Source organism: Sus scrofa, chromosome 11 (genome assembly GCF_000003025.6).
Source record: "Sus scrofa isolate TJ Tabasco breed Duroc chromosome 11, Sscrofa11.1, whole genome shotgun sequence".
In the NCBI taxonomy this organism is placed as follows: domain Eukaryota; kingdom Metazoa; phylum Chordata; class Mammalia; order Artiodactyla; family Suidae; genus Sus; species Sus scrofa.
In genome coordinates, this window is record NC_010453.5 from 24688845 (window position 1) to 24711481 (window position 22637).

General features: G+C 43.3%; 1 protein-coding gene across 1 annotated transcript in view; it reads right to left on the reverse strand.

Annotated features, from left to right (window-relative positions):
- The window catches only part of AKAP11 (A-kinase anchoring protein 11), a 50254-nt gene continuing 40929 nt past the window's right edge, over window positions 13313-22637 (reverse strand). The window contains 2 exon segments of the mRNA XM_021065623.1: window positions 13313-17166; window positions 20771-20931. Coding sequence (XP_020921282.1) covers window positions 17026-17166; window positions 20771-20931 — 302 coding nt within the window. The 3' untranslated portion in view covers window positions 13313-17025.

The following is a 22637-nucleotide window of genomic DNA, read 5'->3' on the forward strand; positions in this document are numbered from 1 at the left end:
CAAATAGCAAAAGGAAAATTATGGCATGGGGTGATCATTCGTTTCCAAAGGTAAGTTTTAAAATTATTATTATTATTTTTTTGAAACCTACTTGCCATGTTGGAAGCACCTTGGAAGAATGACATCTCTTTGAAAATAATGTCACTAAGTTTCCAAAATGAGGAACCTATAGGTGTATCTGCTATAGAATATTCTCAACTATTTATTTTTTATTTGTTTTATTATTTATTTTTTGGCTTTTGTCCTTTTTTTTTAGGGCCACACCCAAGGCATATGGAGGTTCCCAGGCTAGGGGTCTAATTGGAGCTATAGCCGCCAGCCAACACCACAGCCACAGCAATGCCAGATCCGAGCCTCGTCTGTAACCTACACCACAGCTCATGGCAATGCCAGATCCTTAACCCACTGAGCAAGGCCAGGGATCGAACCCGCAACCTCATGGTTCCTAGTTGGATTCGTTTCTGTTGTGCCACAATGGGAACGCCTTTCTCAACTATTTAAATTATCATAAATTACTAACGACAAGAAATAACCCAGGAAAATCTCAAATGAACAACAATAACTTCCTGAAAATCCCTTCATAAGGCAGAATAATCAGAATCATTACGACATGGAGCTAGAGGGCAAGATGGAAATATAAGCAAAGACCAATGCAGGTAAGGTTTTATTAGGAAAAACGTCTTTTTAAAGACTTAAACATTATAAAGCAATTGTAAATATTATAATATAAATATAATATTATAATATAAACATAAATAAATGGATCTTTCTTTCCTTTTTTTGCTTTTTAGGGCCACATCCACGGCATGTGGAGATTTCCAGGCTAGGGGTTGAATTGGAGCTGTAGCTGCTGGCCTACGCTAGACCACAGCCATAGCAACACAGGATCCGAGCTACATCTGTGACCTAAACCACAGCTCATGGCAACACCAGATCCTTAACCCACTGGGCAAGGCCAGGGATCAAACCTACATCCTTATGGATGCTGGTCAGATTCGTTAACTGCTGAGCCATGACAGGAACTCCAATAAATGTATCTTTCAATGCTAGGTTATCACTTGCAACAATTTTCTGCCAAAAACACATGTTGGCAACTGGCTTATGGCAGTGGCACCTCAGAGAAGCATAATCATAAAACCAAAAACTTTCATGGCAGGAAGGAACTCTGGATCATGAAGTCCAGCCCACTGGTTTTATAAATTAGGAACAGGCCACCACTTTGGAAGATCTTGAGACTTGCTTTAAGTCCACTACTGTCTCGTGGCACAACTGGAGCCAGAACCCTGGACGCCAAACTCCCAGGACACTGCTTTTCCCACGGGCCTTTTTGGAAGAGGCAAAACTCTATTTTCCATCTACCCATCCGTCCATCCACCCCTCCACCCAATCATTCAAAAAGCATTTGCCAGGAGTTCCCGCTGCAGTGCAACAGGATCAGTGCCGTCTTTGCAGCACCAGGATGCAGGTTCGATCCCCCGCCCAACACAGCTGGCTATCCAGTGTTGCTCATATCTGACCCCTGGCCCGGAAACTCCATGTGCCACGGACCGGCCAAAAAAGGAAAAAAAAAAATTTTCTCCAAAGTGCCCAATACATGCCAGACACTGTTCTAAGGCAGAGGATACAACAGAGAACAAAAGCAGCCAAGTCCCAGCTCGCAGGGAGCTTCCGCTCTAGGGGATGAAGAGATAACAGGTACATAATGATCTCAGGTGGAAAAGGGACAGAGAAGGAAGTGCTGGAAGGTACTTGCTGTTTCACACTTGTGATCCAGGGACAACCATATTGATAAGGTGACACTGAACAGAGACTGATTTTGGAGTAAAATTGAGAGTGTACTTAAAATAAAAGCTAATTATACATGGCAGGGACATGATGAGATGCTAATAGAAAATTCCCCAAAAAGGCCCCTGAGTGTGGAGAGGAGGCAGGTGGAAAATGGATCAAATGAGAAAGAAGGAGGTGGCTTGACCCTCCCGGAGGAATGCTGGTGGTGACACTGCCATCTGCTCCCCTGAGCAGGAAGTGACTGCAAGAGAAGCCCCTGGGATGTATGTCTCCTGCACGCCTGGCACTATCCAGGGGTGCCTGTGATGACAGGTCCCATGATCACAGGGCAGCGGTTCACCCCCCAAAAGTGAGGGGTGAACACCTGAGCAGAAGCGACCAAAGAATTGAGGAAATGATCCAAATTCTGACCTGGGATGGAAGCCGAGAGACCAGCACGAAAAGACCCTAAACATCTGGATTAGGAGCCAGTTTATTGGAAACAAGGAATGCTCTCAAGAGACGGAGCTGAGGTCCAAGCAAACAGGCTAGTGACCTCAGGAAGCATCTCGCAGTTTTTCTCAGGCTTTCTTTGAGCGGTAGACTGTGCTGCTGTACCACCTAGAGGCTCAAAGTAACACTGCAGCTTTAGGAGAGCAAAGTGGATCGGGTATATAGACTGGAGTCTGGGCTCCTGTGGTCCCTTCCCAAAGACTACCTCTTGTTGAAATAAAACGCTGTACACTCTGGGGGTTGGTTATCCACACCACCCTGTTGGGAACCCCCTGGGAGAGGATGCAGGGTATCTGCAGAAGGGCTGCAGCCCTACGACCAGTCCAGCCCCTCTGCGGGGGTGGCGTGGGTACCACTGTCCAGAGCAAGCCATCAAGCTTCTCCATTCCCGATTCTTCACATGGAATCACAAGGCCACTGCCCAGGAGATCAGCATCTCCTCCCTCCTGGCTGAGGACCACACTGGCCATGCTGCTGCTTTGCCTTTCTTTCACGTCTCCTGGCATTTACTCTTCTTGCTAGCGGTGCTGGCTCAGGCTTAGAGCTTCCTCCTTCTCCATCTCCTTCCCTCCTCTGCCCAATGCTCTCCATCCTCTCTCTCTGATCCTGTCCTTTTGCGGGGCAACAGGTACTTCTGGTTACAGCATCAGGGTAAGAGTGAATAACCCAGCATCCTTCAGGTGCTGGAGTTGGAGTCCAGACGTAGAAATACAGGCCAGGAGATTCAAGACAGACATAGAAGGGCAGTTCCCATCATGGCTCAGTGGTAACGAATCCGACTGGTACCCATGAGGATGCGGGTTCTATCCCTGGCTCTACTCAGTGGGTTAAAAGATCCAACATTGCCATGACCTGGGGTGTAGGTCACAGTTGAGGCACGGGTTCAGCATTGCTGCAGCTCTGATTCAACCCCTAGTCTGGGAACTTCCATATGCCAGCAGGTGCCAGCAGGCCCTAAAAAGTCAAAACAAACAAACAAACAAAAAGACAGACATGGGGAGAAGACATGCCATGGCAATTGCTGCTCTTCTGATGCTCTTGGTGGATAGCAGCCTCCTCCGTCACCCCACCCAGCCCATCTCTAAAAGTCTGACAAGCGAAAACCCAGGTAAGGTGCACCTTTTCCTGGGGACAATTCAGGAAACACAGAAGAGATTTCTGATTGGTGTTGTCCCTTCATCTTCAGTTGTGCTTAAACATCATTTTTCTTCCAAGTTACATTTCACATAACACCTCATATTCAAATACAGCCCCTCAACAGTAATCTGTTTTTGATAAATTGTATTCGGTGTGAAATTTTAAAGCGTTATATAAAGAATATGTATAATTTGAAGCAAAATAATAAATTGAACATCCTTGGAGTTCCCTGGAGATCTAGCATAGTTAAGAGATCAGCATTGTCACTACTGGGGCCTGGGTCGCTGCTGTGGCTTGGGTTGGATCCCTGGCCCGGAAACTTCTGCCTGCCATGGGTATGGCCAAATAAAGTTAATTTAAAAATAAAAATTGAGGAATTCCCGTCGTGGCGCAGCAGAAATCCAACTGGGAGCCGTGAGGTTGCGGGTTTGATCCCTGGCTTCGCTCAGTGGGTTAAGGATCTGGCGTTGCCGTGAGCTGTGGTGTAGGTCTCAGACGAGGCTTGGATCTGGCGTTGCTATGGCTGTGGCGTTGGCTGGCAGCTGCAGCTCTAAATAGACCCCTAGCCTGGGAACCTCCATATGCCAGGGTGGGCCCTCAAAAGACTAAAGTAAAATAAAAATAATAAAATAAATACAAAACAATACAATGCAATACAGCACAATAAAAATTGAATATACAGGGGCCTACCCCTCATAAAGAGAACATTACTGGTACCTTACAAGCCTCTATTGCATCCGCTCCCTCCTCCCCATCTCCATAGGTAACTCACTATTCTGAATTTTGTGTTAATTATTCCCTTGTATTTTTATACACACATAGCCTTATTTGACTATAAAGGGATGTGTATATATATATACATATGTGTGTGTATATATATATCACAACCACTAGAGTCATTGCAGGGGATTGATTCCAGGACCTCTGAGGATACCAAAATCTACAGATACTCAAGTCCATTATATAAATAGCATAGCATAGCATTTGCATACAGCCTGTGCACATCCTCCTGTATCGTTTAAATCATCTTTAGATTACTTGTACTATCTAATACAATGTCAATATTATGTAAATTGTTGTAAACAAATGCAAATGCTGTGTAAATAGCTATGGACGTGTGGTGAATTCTTATTTTACTTTTTGGAATTTTATGAAATTAAAACAAAATATTTTTAACCTAACAGTTTGAATTCAGTTGGTTGAATCTAGAGACACAGAACCCACAGATACGGAGGGTCAACTATTTTGCCTGTGCTTGAACTGTATGTAAATGGACATGTTCTTTGGTATTCTTCATTGACTTGCCTCTTTGGCTATGATGTTTTTCCAGTGCATTCATGGTGAGGTATATGGCCGTTTTCCTTATTCACTGCTGTATAATATTCCACTGGATACATATCACAATTTATACTGTTGATAATCCTTGTACATACCTCCTGGTCTTCCTGAGCAAGATTTTCTCTGGAGTTTAACAGGAAAATTATTGCATCATAGGACACACACAAGTCCAACTTAACTAGATAATAATCATTTTCCAAAGTGGTTGTATTAATTTTACAGATCAGATTGCCCTGGAAACAGACTAGGATATTCCTGTGAAGGAAGTTTATTGGGGTGGGGTGTTCTCAGGAACAACTGTAACGGATGAGGGAAGTAGGATTTAGATATGCTATCTTATTTTGTGCTTTTTATTTTTTGCCCCAATTCTGTTTCTTTTTCTATCCTTTCTTGGCTTCTTTTTTTTTTTTTCTCTCTCTACTAGTTTTAAATATGTACAACTTATTTATAGTCTCTTATTATCATCCTAGAAAAGTTATTTTAGTAATGCCACAAAGTAGACAAAAATGTGTCTAGCTGAAACTGAGCAGAGGACGGACGGGGCCAGCCCAGGACAGACCCCCCCCCCACCAAGTCCTCCACCTTCCTCTTTTTTTTTTTTTTTTTTTTTTGTCTTGTTGCCTTTTCTGGGGCTGCTCCCACGGCAAGTGTAGATTCCCAGGCTAGGGGTCGAATCGGAGCTGTAGCCACTGGCCTACGCCACAGCCACAGCCACATGGGATCCAAGCCACGTCTGCGACCTACACCACAACTCACAGCAACACTGGATCCTGAATGCACTGAGCAAGGCCAGGGATCGAACCTGCAACCTCATGGTTCCTAGTCGGATTCATTAACCACTGCGCCACGGTGGGAACTCCTCCACTTGCCTCTTGTCTGTAGAAAATCTTTGGCCTCCTAGGCCTTCCCCAAGTTACAAAGAGTAAATTTAATCAGAGAAGTGAGAAAATGCAGAAAGAAAGAAAATCAGTCAAGCAAAACAAAAGAATAATTTAGCCATTAAGCGAAGTCAAGGAGGAGTTCCTGGTGGCCTAGCAGTCAAGGATTTGGTGTTGTCATTGCTGTGGCTCAGGTTCAATCCCTGGCCTGGAAACTTCTGCATATTGCAGGCCAAAGTCAAGGACTTTTAGTTCCTCCTCATAGATAATATTCTGAGCCATATCCTTTGACCTGTTTTGCAGATACTGAAACCCCTACCTGGTAGAAAAAGTTAACTCTATGCTGCCCACAAGCAAGTAGACCCCAGACTGCTGGGAACCAGGAAGTTGATGATGTCAGCTCCCAATGACCTCACCATTAACCAATCAGAAGACTGTCCAAGAGCTGATCACGCACTCCACGACCACCCTCCCTCACCCTGTCTTCATTTTCTTTTCTTTTCCTTTTTTTTTTTTTTTTTTTTTTTTTTTTTTTTTTTTTTTTTATTTGGTTGGTTGGTTGTTAAAAACCATTTTAGGGCCACACCTGCAGCACATGGAAGTTCCCAGGCTAGGTGTCCAATTGGAGCTGTAGCTGCTGGCCTACACCACAGCCACAGCAACACCAGATCCAAGCTACACCAGAGCTCATGGTAATGTGGGATCCTGAACCCACTGAGCAAGGCCAGGGATCGAACCTGCGTCCTCATGGATGCTAGTCAGAATCGTTGCCGCTGAGCCACAGTGGGAACTCCAGGAGTGGAATTGTTGGACCACTTCATTTCACTTTTCGAGGAACTGTCAAACTTTCAAATTGACTGCCATCGTGTTAAACTCCCATCATCAGTGTATGCGGATCCCAATCTCATCACATCCTTGCCAACTCTTGTTATCATCCATCGTTTTCATCTTTCCGCTGGTTTCCACTATCATTTCTGCTGGTTCATGTTCTGGTTTTGTAATTTTCTTAGTAAGTTTTCATTTTTCTTAAAACTTGTTGGAGTTGGTGCTGTGGCTCAGTGGTTAACGAATCCGACTAGGAACCATGAGGTTTGTGGGTTTGATCCCTGGCCTCGCTCAGTGGGTTAAGGATCTGGTGTTGCCGTGAGCTGTGGTGTAGGTCACAGATGCACCTCAGATCCTGCGTTGCTGTGGCTCTGGCGTAGGCCGGCGGCTACAGCTCCGATTAGACCCCTAGCCTGGGAACCTCCATATGCCGTGGGTGCGGCCCTGAAAAGACAAAGACAAAAAAAAAAAAAAACTTGATCTTTGAGAAGAAGTGAAGCCTAGGAGGACACAGGCCTTTCGTTTTATTTGCCTGTGACCGGTGCTTAGGGACATTTATAGAAAAATCTTCAATTCTCAGCATGCAGGTTTTCAGATCCACCAGGCAGGATGCATGTGGACTGCAAAAATTCACATGAGAGTTAGCTTATCGATTCTCAGGGAAGATTTTTGTCCCCTTGAGTCCCTACCAAAGCTTTGGACAGAGAAGTTATCTTCCAATCCTCAGGCTGGGAGAGTTTTCCCCTAACCCCCACTTCACTTTTATACTGGGGTCCACTTTGGCCAGACCCCAAAGCTTAGTGTGACAGTGAATCTTATGCATCTACGTGGTTAGGCCACAGTACCAGATATTTGACCAAACACGTCTGGAATAAAGGTGTGTTTACAGGTAAAGGTATTTGTTAGAGGAAATGAACATTTAAATCACTGGACTTTTGAGTGAAGTGGATTATACTCCATCATGTAGGGGGGCTTCATCTGATTAGTTAAAGGTCTTAAGAGAAAACAGACTGAAGCCCCCCAAGAATGAAGGAATTCTTTCAGCAGACTGCCTTGGCAAGGAGCTATAAGATCAGCTCTTCCCTGCGTCTCTAAGCTGCTGCCTGCTCAGATTTTGGACCTGCCAGCCTTCAAAGCAACGTGAGTCGATTTTTTAAAATAAATACTTCTCAACAGATAGATAACATAGACATATATAAATGCAGTATATAGACATGCAAATGCTACTTGCTCTGCCTCTCCCTCCCTCTGCTCCACCTTCCCCCCAAGTTCTCTGGGTTCAGAAATGTCTTCGAACACAAACTTGACTTCAGGGCCTGCTCACAGCTCTACATGTCTGTCTTCCTTAGGTTACTGGCCTACATAGTCCTGGCCTTCATTCCAGCCTATCAGTGCAATTAACAAAATTTTTTTTTTTTGGCACATGCACCCATGGCATATGGAAGTTCCCAGGCTAGGCGCTGAATCAGAGCTACAGCTGCCAGCCTACACCACAGCCACAGCAATGCTGGATCCTTAACCCACTGAGCAAGGCCAGGGATCGAACCCAAATCCTCATGGGTCCTAGTCCAGTGCGTTAACCACCGATCCACAAAGGGAACTTCCCGATTACAAATTTTTAAATATTTAATCCAGGATGTTTTTAATGGATGAGTTGGTCATCTACCACACTGGCAAAAATGGAAGTCAATAAACTGATTTTTAAGTTAGAATAAGCTGATTTATTGCTTTTTTTTTTTTTTTTTTTTTTGTCTTTTGTTTTTTTAGGGCCACACCCACGGCATATGGAGGTTTCCAGGCTAGGGGTCTAATCAGAGCTGTAGCTGCCGGCCTACACCACAGCCACAGCAACGCCAGATCCAAGCTGCATCTACGACCTACACCACAGCTCATGGCAACGGCTTGATCCTTAACCCACTGGTTCCAAGTCGGATTCATTTCCACTGCGCCACGACGGGAACTCCTATTGAGCTTTTCTTTAACTTACCTTAGACAGTTTAATCATGAAACGCTGACTCATGTCCCAGTGACGCCTATCATCTGATATTAATGAGCCATCTTCCTTTTGCCAGACTCAGCAGATTGTGTCAAGCAAACAATAGCAGTAATGATTATAACCACACATACTTTTTTTTTTGGCTTTTTAAGGTCGCATCCACAGCATATGGAAGTTCCCAGGCTAGGGGTCGAATCGGAGCTACAGCTATACCACAGCCACAGCAACTCGGGATCTGAGCTGAGTCTGCCACCCACAGCACAGTCCATGGCAATGCTGGATCCCTAACCCCCTGAGCGAGGCCAGGGATCGAACCCACACCCTCATGGATGCTAGTTGGGTTCGTTAACTACTGAATCATGACGGGAACTCCTCCTAAACATCTTTTAACTTTTCGCTTTCTTTCCCCACAAACAGTGCAGGTTAGCTGGAGCAAGATGAATGAGCCCCATTTTAGACGTGCTGGATTAGAAACGACAAAAGGGCAAAGAAGAAACAGCCAGACAACTGAAAATGGAAACCCAAGCTTAGAAAGGTCATCTGTTCTTTTTGCAACTTCTTCTCACCATGTTCTGAGAGACACGGAAACCAGGCGTGAAATAGCCTCTGTTGCTGTCAGGCCTGATGGACAGAATAAGATGAGAAGAAGAAAATCAAACAGTCAAGCTGAGATACTTTTTGCCTGGTTTCTGGAAGCCAACCAGAGACTCGTTTTATATCCTGTCTTTGTCAAGAGATCTACTTGGGGAGTTCCCGTCCTGGCGCAGTGGAAATAAATCCAACTAGGAACCATGAGGTTGCGGGTTCGATCCCTGGCCTTGCTCAATGGGTTAAGGATCCGGTGTTGCCATGAGCTGTGGTGTAGGTTGCAGACACGGCTCGGATCTGGTGTTGCTGTGGCTGTGGTGTAGGCTGGCAGCTACAGCTCCGATTAGACCCCTAGCCTGGGAATCTCCATATGCCATGGGTGCGGCCCCAAAAAGCAAAAAAAAAAAAAAACTACTTGAAAACATGCATATTGTAAATACTGACAGCTGAACCAACTTTCGCTCAATGCAACACCGCATACAAGGAAAGCAAAGGAAAATACAACTTGAGTATCAGTCAGACCAAAGAGCTCTGGTCAAAATATTTCCAGCCAAGAGAGTGGCAAGATTTGTTGCCAACCAAATTGGAAAAGCCCAAAGGTGAGTGTGGGTAATGTTTTGACAAATATTTATGAAATAAGGGAAATCCCAACGTATAAAATCTATGTATGGGGGCTGGGGGGAAACAGAAGGAAATACACCCACATGGAAGTGGCTGTTGTCTCTACATATTATGACAGGTGACTTTGTCATTTTTTGTATTTTGGGTTTTAATTATGGTGACACAGTGGAGTGTAATGAGCAGAACTTGGGCTTTCGAGCCTGGCAGACCTGGGCATTTCCACTGTGTAAAAAACTTCAACTCTCTGAGCCTCGGTTTTCTCCCATGGAAACCAAGAGTAGTAACGACAAGCTTGATGTCTGGGTTCAGTGACCTGTATGTTTGCCGTAAATAGTAAATAGGATGATGAAATGAACACAAATTGCATTTAGGTCATTGATTCTTTTCTCTTTCACTTTCTACTTTGATTTTTTTTTTGGGGGGGGGCTGCATCTGTGGCACATGGAGGCTCCCAGGCTAGGGGTCCAATCGGGGCTGTAGCTGCCAGCCGACACCACAGCCACAGCCACGCGGGATTAGAGCCACGTCTTCGACCTACTCCACAGCTCATGGCAACGCCGGATCCTTAACCCACTGAGCAAGGCCAGGGATCGAACCCGCAACCTCATGGTTCCTAGTCGGATTTGTTTCTGTTGCATCGTGACAGGAACTGCAGTATTTTGATTTTTTTTTTTTTTTTAAACATTGCTTCTTCCCTGCTTCCTTGGAGCTCAATTTCCTTATGAAAGGAGTATCCACTTCCACCACTTTTCTTCTCAGCACTGTCAAGTGTACTCTTTCAGTCTGTTAGAAATTATCTTAATTTTATGTTCACTTCCAAAAAATAGTTTAGAAGGATATGGATGTCTAGATTTGACTATTTTTTAAGCAGCTCTTTGAAGTTATTCTCCTTTGGCTTCTAGCATAACCGTTGAGCAGACTGCTAATCAAACTCTTGTTTTGCATTTTCAAAAAGCCAGGAAGCCACAATTATTCGTTGCTTTCATCATATAAAATGCCTCATTTAAACAGATACTCTGTCTCTGGTATTCTAACATGCCCACAGTATAGTTCTACTGAAAAAGAAAATGTGGGGAGTTCCCGTTGTGGCGCAGCAGAAATTAATCCTACTAGTATCCAGGAGGACGGGAGTTCAATCCCTGGCCTCGCTCAGTGGGTTAAGGATCCGGTGTTAACCTACTGAGTGAGCAGTGAGCGGTGGTATGGGTCGCAGACGCGGCTCAGATCCCACGTTGCTGTGGTTAAGTTGTAAGCTGCAGCTGTAGCTCCAATTCCACCCCTAGCCTGGGAACTTTCATATGCCGTGGGCATGGCCCTAAAAAACCAAGGAAGGAAAAAAAGCAAAGGGAAATGTGAATTTGATAAAAATCTGCTCTTGGTACATCTACACTCATCTCCCCTTTCTTCTCTACATACTTAAAAAAACTAGGCTTTTAACAATTATGATTGGTTTTCTGCTCAGGAGCAATAAACTCACCAAGTCTGTAATTTCTGCTCTCCTTTCCCTCCTTGAGCAACCCTAGAGGAAGGAAGAGTTTGCCAGAATACTTGCTCAGGTTTTCTAAGCACATCAGTTACCTCATCTGCTTTAAGTCTGTTGCATCTCAACATCTCTAGGGCCCCAGCGGGCAACACGAATGGGCAACTGGAGCATGTCATGCCAGAGGCAAAAAAGAAACCTAAGCCTGGACTAAAGGAGCGATCACGGTTCAGCGCCTGCCACACTGTTGCCACTGGGAGTCCGACTGGTATTCCAGGGCATCTGATGATGTTTCAGGAGCTACAAAATTTATTTAAATGTGAGATCTCTTTATTTTTAAGTGGCATTTATTTTAAAAATCAGATTTCTTTCTATTTGTTTATCATATTCAAACTGGACCAAAGCATAAGCATATCAGTGGGTAGAACTCAGCTCAGGAGTCTAATTTTAACCTCTTGCTCTAAACTAAGAAATCTAGGTGTCTGTTTAAAAGAAGCACGGGGCGGGGCGGAGGGGGGGTAGAGAGGGGAAGGAAGAAGAACCTAAAAAGTCAAATTTGAGGCTCTAACCCTCTCTTGAAAATGTCTCTTTTTATCTCTTTCCAATTTCCAATATTACCCTTGTTGCCCCAGAGCATAAAAGTAAAATGAGAGTGAGGAGATGACAAAACCGCAAAGCATGGAGGAAAAAAATGCAACCCCCACCCCAAGGAGTTGCCTTCCTGAACTCTTCATTGCTCCTGCGATGCTGCCATAAGCTAAGAGGTTGTAATGACGTCCCCCTGTACAGCAAAGGGAACTAGAGCCAATCTCTGGGGACAGAACATGATGGGAGATAGGATCAGAAAACGAATGTGTGTGTGTGTGTGTGTGTGTGTGAGATTGGGTCACTGTGCTGTAGAGCAGAAACTGGTACAACACAGTATATCAACTACACTTAAAAAAAAAAAAAAAAAAGCTCAGACATGTGCACTCCTACCCTTTTGTGTAACAGCACCAAAAGTACATTCGTCCTTGGACCTGTGACGTTTTCCATCTTTCAGACTTTAAAAAGTGTGAGGTGGCTCCTAAAGCCTTGTCCCTTCACCCTCCTCCCCATCCCAGCTGAAAAGAGATGACAAATGATCCTAATCTGTCATGTGCAAAACTGTTCAAACGTCATTTTGTCACTACGTCCCATGCCTTTTGAAATCTTTTTCCTTGCTGGAATTACAGTCTAAGGAATCTTGCTTGGGTTTCTCAGCATTTTTTTTTTTAATTGTTTTCTTGGTGCCTGGAATGCACTCACACCCAAGCCGTTACAGGCCATCACTATGTGTGAGCAGTGTGCAACAGTCATGAAAAACTAGAAAATCATTCTCTAATTGCTCGGCTTAAAATCCTTACAACAGAGTCAAATGCCATCAAGAATGAACAACCAGCACCTAACTTTCAAGTGCCTGATGCGACACAGCATGACAGAGGTATAAACTCTGTATCCCATGGAAGGCGTGCTCAATCCAGGCCAGAAGAATTTCCTAACACACTCGAATTCAAGGCAATCACAATATGCCACTCTGCACTAAAATCCAAAACCGACTGGGCAAAGAGCCTCTCAGTCACTTCTGTCAGCCTTCAGAGGTACCTGAATCAGAAGATAGGATCCAGTGTCCAATTAAAAATATTCCTAGGAGTTCCCATAGTGGCTCAGAGGAAACAGATCTGACTAGCATCCACGAGGACGCAGGCTCGATGTCTGGCCTCGCTCAGTGGGTTAAGGATCCAGGGTTGCCATGAGGTGTAGGTGGTGTAGGTCAGTTGCAGAGACGGCTCAGATCCTGTGTTGCTGTGGCTGTGGTGGAGGCCAGCAGCTATAGCTCTGTTTCAACCCCTAGCCTGGGACCTTACATAGGCCACAGGTGCAGACAAAAAAAAAAAAAATTCCCAGCTTCTGTTCTTAAAGACCACGTTAGAGGCATCGAGGTTATTCAATGTATCTTCTACAACAGCAATTCCATTTCAGCACCTTTGTTTTAGTTCAGCACCGAGTTTGCTATCAAGGTATCACAGAAGGAAAACCAAGGCTGGGCACCTCAAGTTTATTGGGGAATTCTTGGCTGGGAGAGAAAGATTCCAAACCTAAACCACTGGAAAAAGATGAAAGAGAATTCACTGCAAATTATGACAGATGTAATTTCTGAAATGTTTATTTTGAGCCACTGCTAAAACAAAATTTTAGTGCATCCTAAAGTTCATATTTTGGTAAGTGAACATATTACTGAAAAGCAAAAAGAAAAAGTTAACTGTTGTACAATACGAGACCTTAAGGTCGTAATTCAGTACAGTCAAATAAACAGCTACAATTTTTCAAAGCGGCTTTTGCTAGAATATCTGGTATATTAAACAAGAGTGTGAATTACTTTTAACACTGCACAAGTAACCAAAGGGAGCAAATCCAGCAATATTAAAGCCCGATATTAAATAGTATTCAAACATCAAAACAAAAACAATGAACTTCAAGAACTACGATTCTACCCATGTGAAAGGAATGTACATGGATGGTAAAAAACAATAAATAAATAAAGTGACGAGCGTGGCGGACACCGAATCTGCATCTCTGGAGCAGGAGTACAGTGAGTGAGTAAATGTGCACAGGGTCTTCTGCTAAAAACGAGAAAAAACAATGCATTTCACTTTAGTACAACCTCATTCGTTCCCACGGAAGTGCTGATTCTCTTGTGCTGATGACAGGTGGACAGGGTTTGAAACAGAAAGTCTCTTCCCTACCCTCTGAATATGGATGCATTTTTTTTTTTTTAATTCTGTGGAAAGTGTCATTTGAAAAAACAAAATAGATGGGAAAATGATCATTTTCATTGTGGAAGAAGAGTATTTGCTAAATCATGAACTAAGAAGACATTTGCGTTCTAGACGGACAATGAGCCAAGGTTAAACGTCCCACGTGGGGACCGGGTCTTGACAGTCAAGGTCACGTGGGTAAACCATCTTTTACTCTCTACAACCCGGTGCATTTAATAAGCGATTACCTTCTCTTTTCAGCAAAATAATACCTTGATTTAGGCACAATGAAAGTATCATGAACAGAAATAATGCGCATCACATATCTGAAGGGGTAAGTGACACATTTTTCAAAATGTGAAGATGTTATCACATATATTCACTGAGTGAATATTCTCAAAGATTTCACTACTCCATTAAATCCTATCAAACCATCTGACAGATACTGTAATTTGCTTCCATGATTTATATACATAAATAATTCCTTTTGCATTAATATTTTTCAAAATCAAAATTAAAAATACCCCAAATAGAGTTGCAATTTAAACTGGGCTTGAGAAGAAGAAAAACATGCAAGAACTGCTCCCGTCTCAGTCTAAAAACCTGCCCTCAAGGCCGCCTTCGCTTTCTTTCCACAGATCCTCCCGTGGTTTTGAAACGGATCAACAGAGACTTCAACCCAAAGCACATCACAACTTTTAACAGTTCTGAAGGAGACACGGTGTTTCAAAAGGGCCAGAGTATGCAGAATGGCAGCGTTACGATGTCCTAATAAAATGAAGTCAAGTCGATTTTTAATAAAATAAGACAGAGCTGTCCTCAACCAACAGAGCCGTTCTGAAGTGTGAGCAACCAAACAGATCTACAACGTCTTTGGAAAAAAAATCACAAAGTGCCTTTAAACAACGGAAATTTAGACTGTTCTTGAACAAAAGACAGCGCTCCAAACTCAAAGGTCCTCTCTCTACGTAACAAGCTTAACTCACACTGTCCTTTCACATCTGCCAACACTTAGTATTTTTCCCTACACCCTGCCCTGAACTGATACGAGTGGGGAGGTCCTGGGATGAGAACCAGGCACGCTAGGATCTAAGGCTGGCCTGTCATTCCACAGCGCCTGAGGAAGGGGACTCTGCATCCAGCACGGCCTCCGCAAAAGCAAGCAACACAAAGGTGTGAGGAAAAGAGGAAAAGGTCACCGCAAAATGATTATTACCGTAAGAGGAACAAGCAAACATTTGCAAGCACACCAAGTTTTACGTAACTAATATACTGTCACTTCAGTTCAAAAGAAATTCAGAACTCAGTTTTGCGGTTAATCAAACCCAAACACACATCGAAGTTACTCGAAGTTACTCAACACGACTGGACAGGTATATACTTGTAAAAATCCAATCTAAACTGAATCATCCACTAACCTATTGAACAACGTGGTTCCTAACCTTTAAAAATCCAGTCCAGTGCTGCTGCATCGCACGTTCTGAGAAGCCAAAGACAGAATCGGTTCTGGTTCTCTAACATTTCCTGCATTTCTCCGTCTTAAAAAATACCTGCAGAAATTTTAGGAAAATTTCTTTTTAAGGCCTGGCTCTACCTCTTTATCTTAAGCTGAGAAAAACCAAAGCTTAGATAATGTAACCTCGATATATGATGTTGGCATTTTTCTTAAAAAGCAATAAAACAGTTTCTCTGCTATAATTATTAATTCAAACTAACGTAAGGGCTCTTACTCCTTGTCACCTGGCAGGTGCTATGTCTTCTAGACTTGGTGCGGCTTTCAGAACAGTCGGTGCTCAGGAAAAAAGACAGTGTAACAGAGCAAAACCAAAGCCTCCAACAAAAAGTGAATTCCTCTAGATTACAAAATGTGCTAATGGAAGAACCAAAAATCCACACACACATACCCTCACGTACAAAACGAGAAGACAATCCTGGCCCTCCGAGTCAACTTGTAGTTACTAAAGACAAGCAGAAGAAAATGCAGAGCCCAGAAACACCTTAGCAGAGGACTTTATAAAACAGTGCAGATACATTTTATTGAGGAAGGGGGGGGGTCCCATTTTTTTCCTAGAAAAAGCTAATCTTTGCTAAAGTAGAGGGTTTTTTTTTTTTCTCCAAAATCTCAACAATGAAAATCGTCACTGGGTTTTTCTAAATTCATTTCCAAATTAATATTAATTCTTAAAATGTCAATATTTTGCACCTTTATTTTCATTTATAGGATAAGTTGGGGACCTAAAATAGTCAAAAAGAAATAAAAATTCTTACTGCACAATCTTTATAGACATTTTATTTTAAAGCACCTTTTTAATATTAACAGTGGGTTTCTAACCAAGAAAAGAGTAAAAGAGGGCACCAGCCACTAGCAAGGTTAAAGTTCTCCTTTATACACACACACACACACACACACACACACACACACACACTCGCTTTCGTGCCAGAACAATTGGCAACATTAGCAAATAATGTCATTTGATGGAAAGATAGGGAAACTATCATTTACGGTATTTATAGAAACCCAAAATATGAATGTTTCTAAGAAATTAAATAACGTGGGGGACTCAAGAAGCTACCAATAGCTGAACTATGAAAATAAAATTAACCCTTAAAAATAGAGCAACAAACCAAAAAAATAACAGGAAAAAAATTAGCTCGAATGCTATTTTCTGATGTCAGATTAGTTATTAATAGGAAACCATTTGCTTGCAAAGGAGCAAAATTCTAACTCTTTATCCCTGGAACCCACCCTCAGCCACCTCAGTGCAATTTCTAGCAGCACTATTTGGATACAACAAGAATGCTGTCAGTCAATGTCCCTGAAAGACTCATGCTTAGAACTTCCTTCAAACACATGTTCTTAGGATCATAACATACTACACATGTGTAGAGAAGAAGAAAGGAAGGTGACATTTGATAGATTACAAAAGTATGAACTATATACACTGTATGATGACGCAATGCACTTCAAAAGCTGTATTTACTTTCCTCCTGATTCACTGTAAATGTTACTATTCACTATTCGAATTGTACCCTATGCGTCTTTATCTGTTCCTTCCTCTTCCAAGACAAAAAAAGAAAATAAGATATACTGGTTTGGAGTTTGTTCTATGCATTTTCTAAGAGCCAGTCAAACAGGGACTTGCATCTCTCCTCGCTGGATGACTTCTCCACCACTTCATAGTATTTAAGCACAGCCTGCAGGACGTCTCCCACTTTGCAGCCTTTTTCTTGTAATCGTTTTGAAAGCTAGGGAGAAAGACGGACAAGTCAAACATTAACCAAAAACAGTTTTCATAAAGGTTTTTTGTTTTTTTTGGTTTTGTTTTGTCTTTTTGCCATTTCTTGGGCCGCTCCCGCAGCATATGGAGGTTCCCACGCTAGGGGTCTAATCGGAGCTGTAGCCACCGGCCTACGCCACAGCCACAGCAACGCGGGATCCAAGCCGCGTCTGCGACCTACACCACAGCTCACGGCAACGCCGGATCGTTAACCCACTGAGCAAGGCCAGGGACCGAACCCGCAACCTCATGGTTCCTAGTCGGATTCGTTAACCACTGCGCCACGACGGGAACGCCAAAGTTTTTATTTTTAACATCAGATAAAACTAAGAATCCTGCTCTTGGTGGTAAAATACTCTCCCAGTTATAACAAAGTCTTCCTCCCTAAACCATCACACCCTTACACAAATTAAACATTTTTCCTGCCTGGCCTTTATAGATACACGCCTTCACAGAGTGACACTTTGGGATGGCTGGTGACAGAACTCCACAAACCTCACCTGGCAGAGTCTCTGTGGGCATATAAAGGCTACATTTCTCAGTAAATTCTTAACCTAACTAATTACATCTGCAGCACCTTCAATTAGGAACATAAAATAATAGACAATGTCAAGCTTAAGAAAAGGATGTGGATTTTCCTTCCACAACATGTCATGTTTTTTCCCCTGGAATAAGCACATTAGCCTCAATGGAAACATGACTTTCTAAGTTAAGAAATGTTAATGTGAGTTCCCATTGTGGTTCAGCGGGTTAGGAACTGGACTAGTATCCATGAGGACGTGGGTTTGATCCCTGGCCTTGCTCAGGGGTTAAGGATAGGGTGTTGACATGAGCTGTGGGGTAGGGAGCAGACTCTGCTCGGATCCTGCATTGCTGTGGTTGTGGTGTAGGCCGGCAGCTGCAGCTCTGTGTGGACCCCTAGCCTGGGAACCTCCATATGCTGTGGGTGCATTCCTAAAAAGCAGAAAATAAAATAAATGTTAATGTCCCCCCACCTCAAAAAAAAAACCCCAAAGTAAATAAATATTAAATATTGTGGCGATCATTTCACAATATTACAAATATCAGATCATTACACTGTACACATTAAACTAATACAATGTTATATGTCAGTTACACTTAACCTTTACATTTATTTATTTATTTAGTCTTTTTAGGGCCACACCCACGGCATATGGAAGTTCCCAGGCTAGGAGTCCAATTGGAGCTACAGCTACAGCTACAACTGCAGCTGCAGGCACACACCAGAGCAGAAGCAACGTGGGAGCCAAGCAGCGTCTGCCACCTACACCACACCTCACCACAGCAAGGCCGGATCCTTAACCTTGAGCAAGGCCAGAGATCGAACCCATGTCCGCATGGATACCAGTCAGGTTCATTATTATGAAGCCCCGGTGGGAGATCCCACCTCAATTTTTTTTTTTTTTAAAGTAAATGAATACAGGTTTAAATAAGCTGTCGTCACCAATCAGAACATCTTCAACTCGTATTATTTTCTAGTTAGCTCAGGAAAAACTAGTGTTTTGGTAACATCAATATGCTTAACCTTTTTAAAAAAGTTTTATTGCGATAGAATCAAACCCACGTCCTCATGGATACTAGTCCAGTTCCTAACCCGCTGAACCACAATGGGAACTCACCCACTTAAGGAATCCCAGTCAATGACTGTTAGCACATTCACAGAGTTGAATGCCACCATCACCATGATCAACATTAGGACTTTTTTTTAATGGCTGCATCCACAACAAATGGAAGTTCGTGGGCCAGGGGTTAAAGGCACACTGCAGCTGTGACCTACACCACAGCTGCGGCAAATGCCAGATCCTTTAAACTCACTGTGCCAGGCCAGGGATTGAATCCGTGCCTCTGCAGTGACCTGAGCTGCTGCAGTCAGAGTCTTAGTTCACTGTGCCACAATGGGAAGGCCAAAGAGATCTTTTTTTTTTTTTTTTTGGCCACACTCATGGCATGCAGAAGTTCCCAGGAAAGGGCTCAAACCCTCACCACAGCAGTGACAGCAGACCCTACCTGCTAGACCACCAGGGAACTCCTTAGGACATTTTTATCACACACACACACACAAAATCCCCACCTGTTAGTAATCGTTCCCCATTCTTCTCACCTCCCTTAACTCTAGGCAACTACTAATGTACTTTCTGTCTATAGATTTGCCTATTTGGGCCATTTCATATAAATGTAATCGTAAAATATATGGTCTTTTGTGACCGGCTTCTTTCACTTAACATGATGATTTCATGCTCCCCGGTGCAGCATGTCTCTACTTCGTTCCTTTTTACTGACAGATTAATATTCCACTGCATATGTATGCTCTTCATTCATCCACTGGGGATGTTTCCACTTTGGGCCCAGGACACTGCCATGGACAGAGGTTTTCATTCTCTTGGGTACACATCTAGGTGGACCGCTGCTGGGTTATAGGCTGTGTTTCACGCTTTGAGGAACTGCAAGAATGTTTCCTTAGGTTACATGGGGATGAGGTGCCCTCAGGCCAGCGCGTCACGTCTAAGGCGCGTCACGTCTCAGTTTATCCACGACAAATGCCTTAAAGATGTCGGCCTCCCTCAGGTCAGTTCTTAGTACTTTCTCTACCCATTCTATCTCCTAGATAATTTATTTCCTCAGAGTCCCTTTATTTTTTTCCTTCTGCCTCAAAACAGAAATCTATACTGGAAAAAAAAAAAAATCTAAATGAAAACAAACAACAAAATGCAAAAAAAATTCTGGGGGGTGGGGGGATGTGCCTGGGCTGTGGGATGGAAATCCTGTGAAATCAGATTGTTATGATCATTATACAACTACAGATGTGACAAATTCATTTGAGTAATTTAAAATAAATTTAAAAAAAAAGAAATCATGCTGGGATTTCATTAAAAAAAAAATTTTGCAAAAAAATTCTTCTTCTTTTTGTTTTGGCCGCACCCATGGCATAAGGAAGTTCCCAGACCAAGGATCAAATCTGAGCCACAGCTGTGGCAATGCCAGATCCTTAACCTGCACGACAGCAGGAACTCCTCCCCCCCAAATTTCTCTGCATGATAGCACATATTTCAACAACATCTTTGTAAATTCTGAACCAGGAATCAAGAGTAACATGACTATTCCTTTTTTATTATTGGTCATTTTACGTTGGTTATTCTTTGGCCTACTCTATAGTGAGACTAACCAAAGTTCTCACAGGGAAAATTCTTAGACAAAAAACTTAAGACTGTAAACGAAAAATCTTGACTAACATGGTACTTGTCACACAGTAAGTTCTCAAAAATACTCTGCTAGTGCATCAAACCTGAATGTTCCATTATTAGAACCCTTTTAAATACTCCAAGTGACCACTGTCCTTCTTCTCACATCCATAGGACAGATAAAGAGACTGGTTATCGCGCCCACGGTTACACTGGCTGGGAGGGGCAGGGCTGACATCCAAGCCCAACCACTGCATTCTACTACCCAAGCATCTACCCACTTCCTATCAGGGGGCATCGTATGAGATCAACCATGTGACAAAAACATCATACACTATATTCTCACAACCACCCTATAAGGCAGGTACTTACTCGTACAAACTCCTTCTTCGAAGAGTCGTGAAAATAAAGCTCTGCAACTTCTGCCTCGGAGGCAACGAGCCACTGAAGAATAACCCTCAGCTGGGGGTCCACTGTGCAGGGCTCCATGTCAATATTCGAGATTAGCAGAGTCTTTCCATCCTGCTCCAAATCTGGCATTTAAATTCAAACAATAAGAAGTGAAGCTCACCAATTCAATTCTCAATACTCTTGTTTCCAAAGACACATAAACGGTTTCCATTTCTTAAGATTCCAAAGAATTCTGGGAAAATTTTCACCTTTTTCTTTTTTTTGTGAGTGTGTGTCTTTTTGCCTTTTCTAGAGCTGCTCCTGCGGCATATGGAGATTCCCAGGCTAGGGGTCTAATTGGAGCTGTAGCCTCCAGCCTATGCCACAGCCACGCTGGATCCGAGCCGCATCTGCAACCTACACCACAGCGCACGGCAACGCCGGATCCTTCACCCACTGAGCAAGGCGGGGATCGAACCCGCAACCTCGTGGTTCCTAGTCAGATTCATTAACCACTGAGCCACTACAGGAACTCCGAGAAATTTCATCTTAAGTGCACCGTAACATCAACCAAAGGATTCCTTTCAAAGGGCAAAATAATGCTAAACCAAAGGAATAACTGATCATTTGCAACAGCACCAACGCAAAACTCTAGGCCAAGGTGCTGAATTCAAGCGGCAAATTCACAAATGCCGTCCTTTGTGTTAAAATATAATCCACAGATAAAACAAGAGAAAATGAAACCAAAAAGCTACAATCACAATCAAAACATAAATGAAACACAAATAAAAACCTCAAATAAATATATTAAATGGACTTTAAGAAAGCTTTCTGCACTAAGGGAGACAGCAGCAGCAGTGAACTCTTATACAGCACATGTTAAATCCTAACTGTTGTCCTAATTCTTTAGATACAAAAACTCCTTTAATCCTCACAACCACCTATGAGGTAGGAACTATTATCCTCACTTTGCAGGTGAGGGATCTGAGGCAGAGGGAGATCCAGGGCCTTACAGCTGGGAAGTGGCTGAGCCAGGGTAGAAACACAGGTGGGCTGACTCTGTGTTCTTAATCCCATCACTCTTTGGGCAAAAATATGGGTGGCGGGGAGGGTGGGGGGTGGGAGGAGTGGGGTTGAGTCATATGCAACCACTTACAGCCCAAAAGCCAAACCAGGCTTCCTGGGGCACCCCTATTATAAATAAGACATTGTGCTCAAGTGTATTTTTTCAAGGAACATTATGTTTTCAACATAAAAAAAGGATGAATCCCATTGACGACAAAACTAATGACATGTGAGCCGATACCATGGTTTACCACTGCCGCTTAGTGATGGCCGGGCAATCAGCAGTGCAGAGCTGGGCCCTCCCCACGGGAGGTGCGTGGCAGGGCATCCTGGCAGACACAGCCCCATCTGCCCCAGTCACGGACGTCTGTCGGAGAATGTTCCTGATTCTTTTTTACAGTTTTCAGGCCATTCTAGACCACTGTTAATCATTTTTAGGATTCGTACTGGCCCCTAATTTTTCATTTTAAAAGATGTGTCCACATTATAAGTGTGTTATAAATCCTCTCCTCTCTTCCCTCTGACTCTCAATCAAAAATGGGTCTGGGAGTTCCCATCATGGTTCAGTGGTTAGCAAATCTGACTAGCATCCAAGAGGACACGGGTTCGATCCCTGGCCTCACTCAGTGGGTTAAGGATCCATGTTGCCTGAGCTGTGGTGTAGATCACAGACTTGGCTCGGATCCCACACTGCCGTGGCTGTGCTGTAGGCCAGCGGCTACTGGCCTCACTCAGTGGGTTAAGGATCCATGTTGCCTGAGCTGTGGTGTAGATCACAGACTTG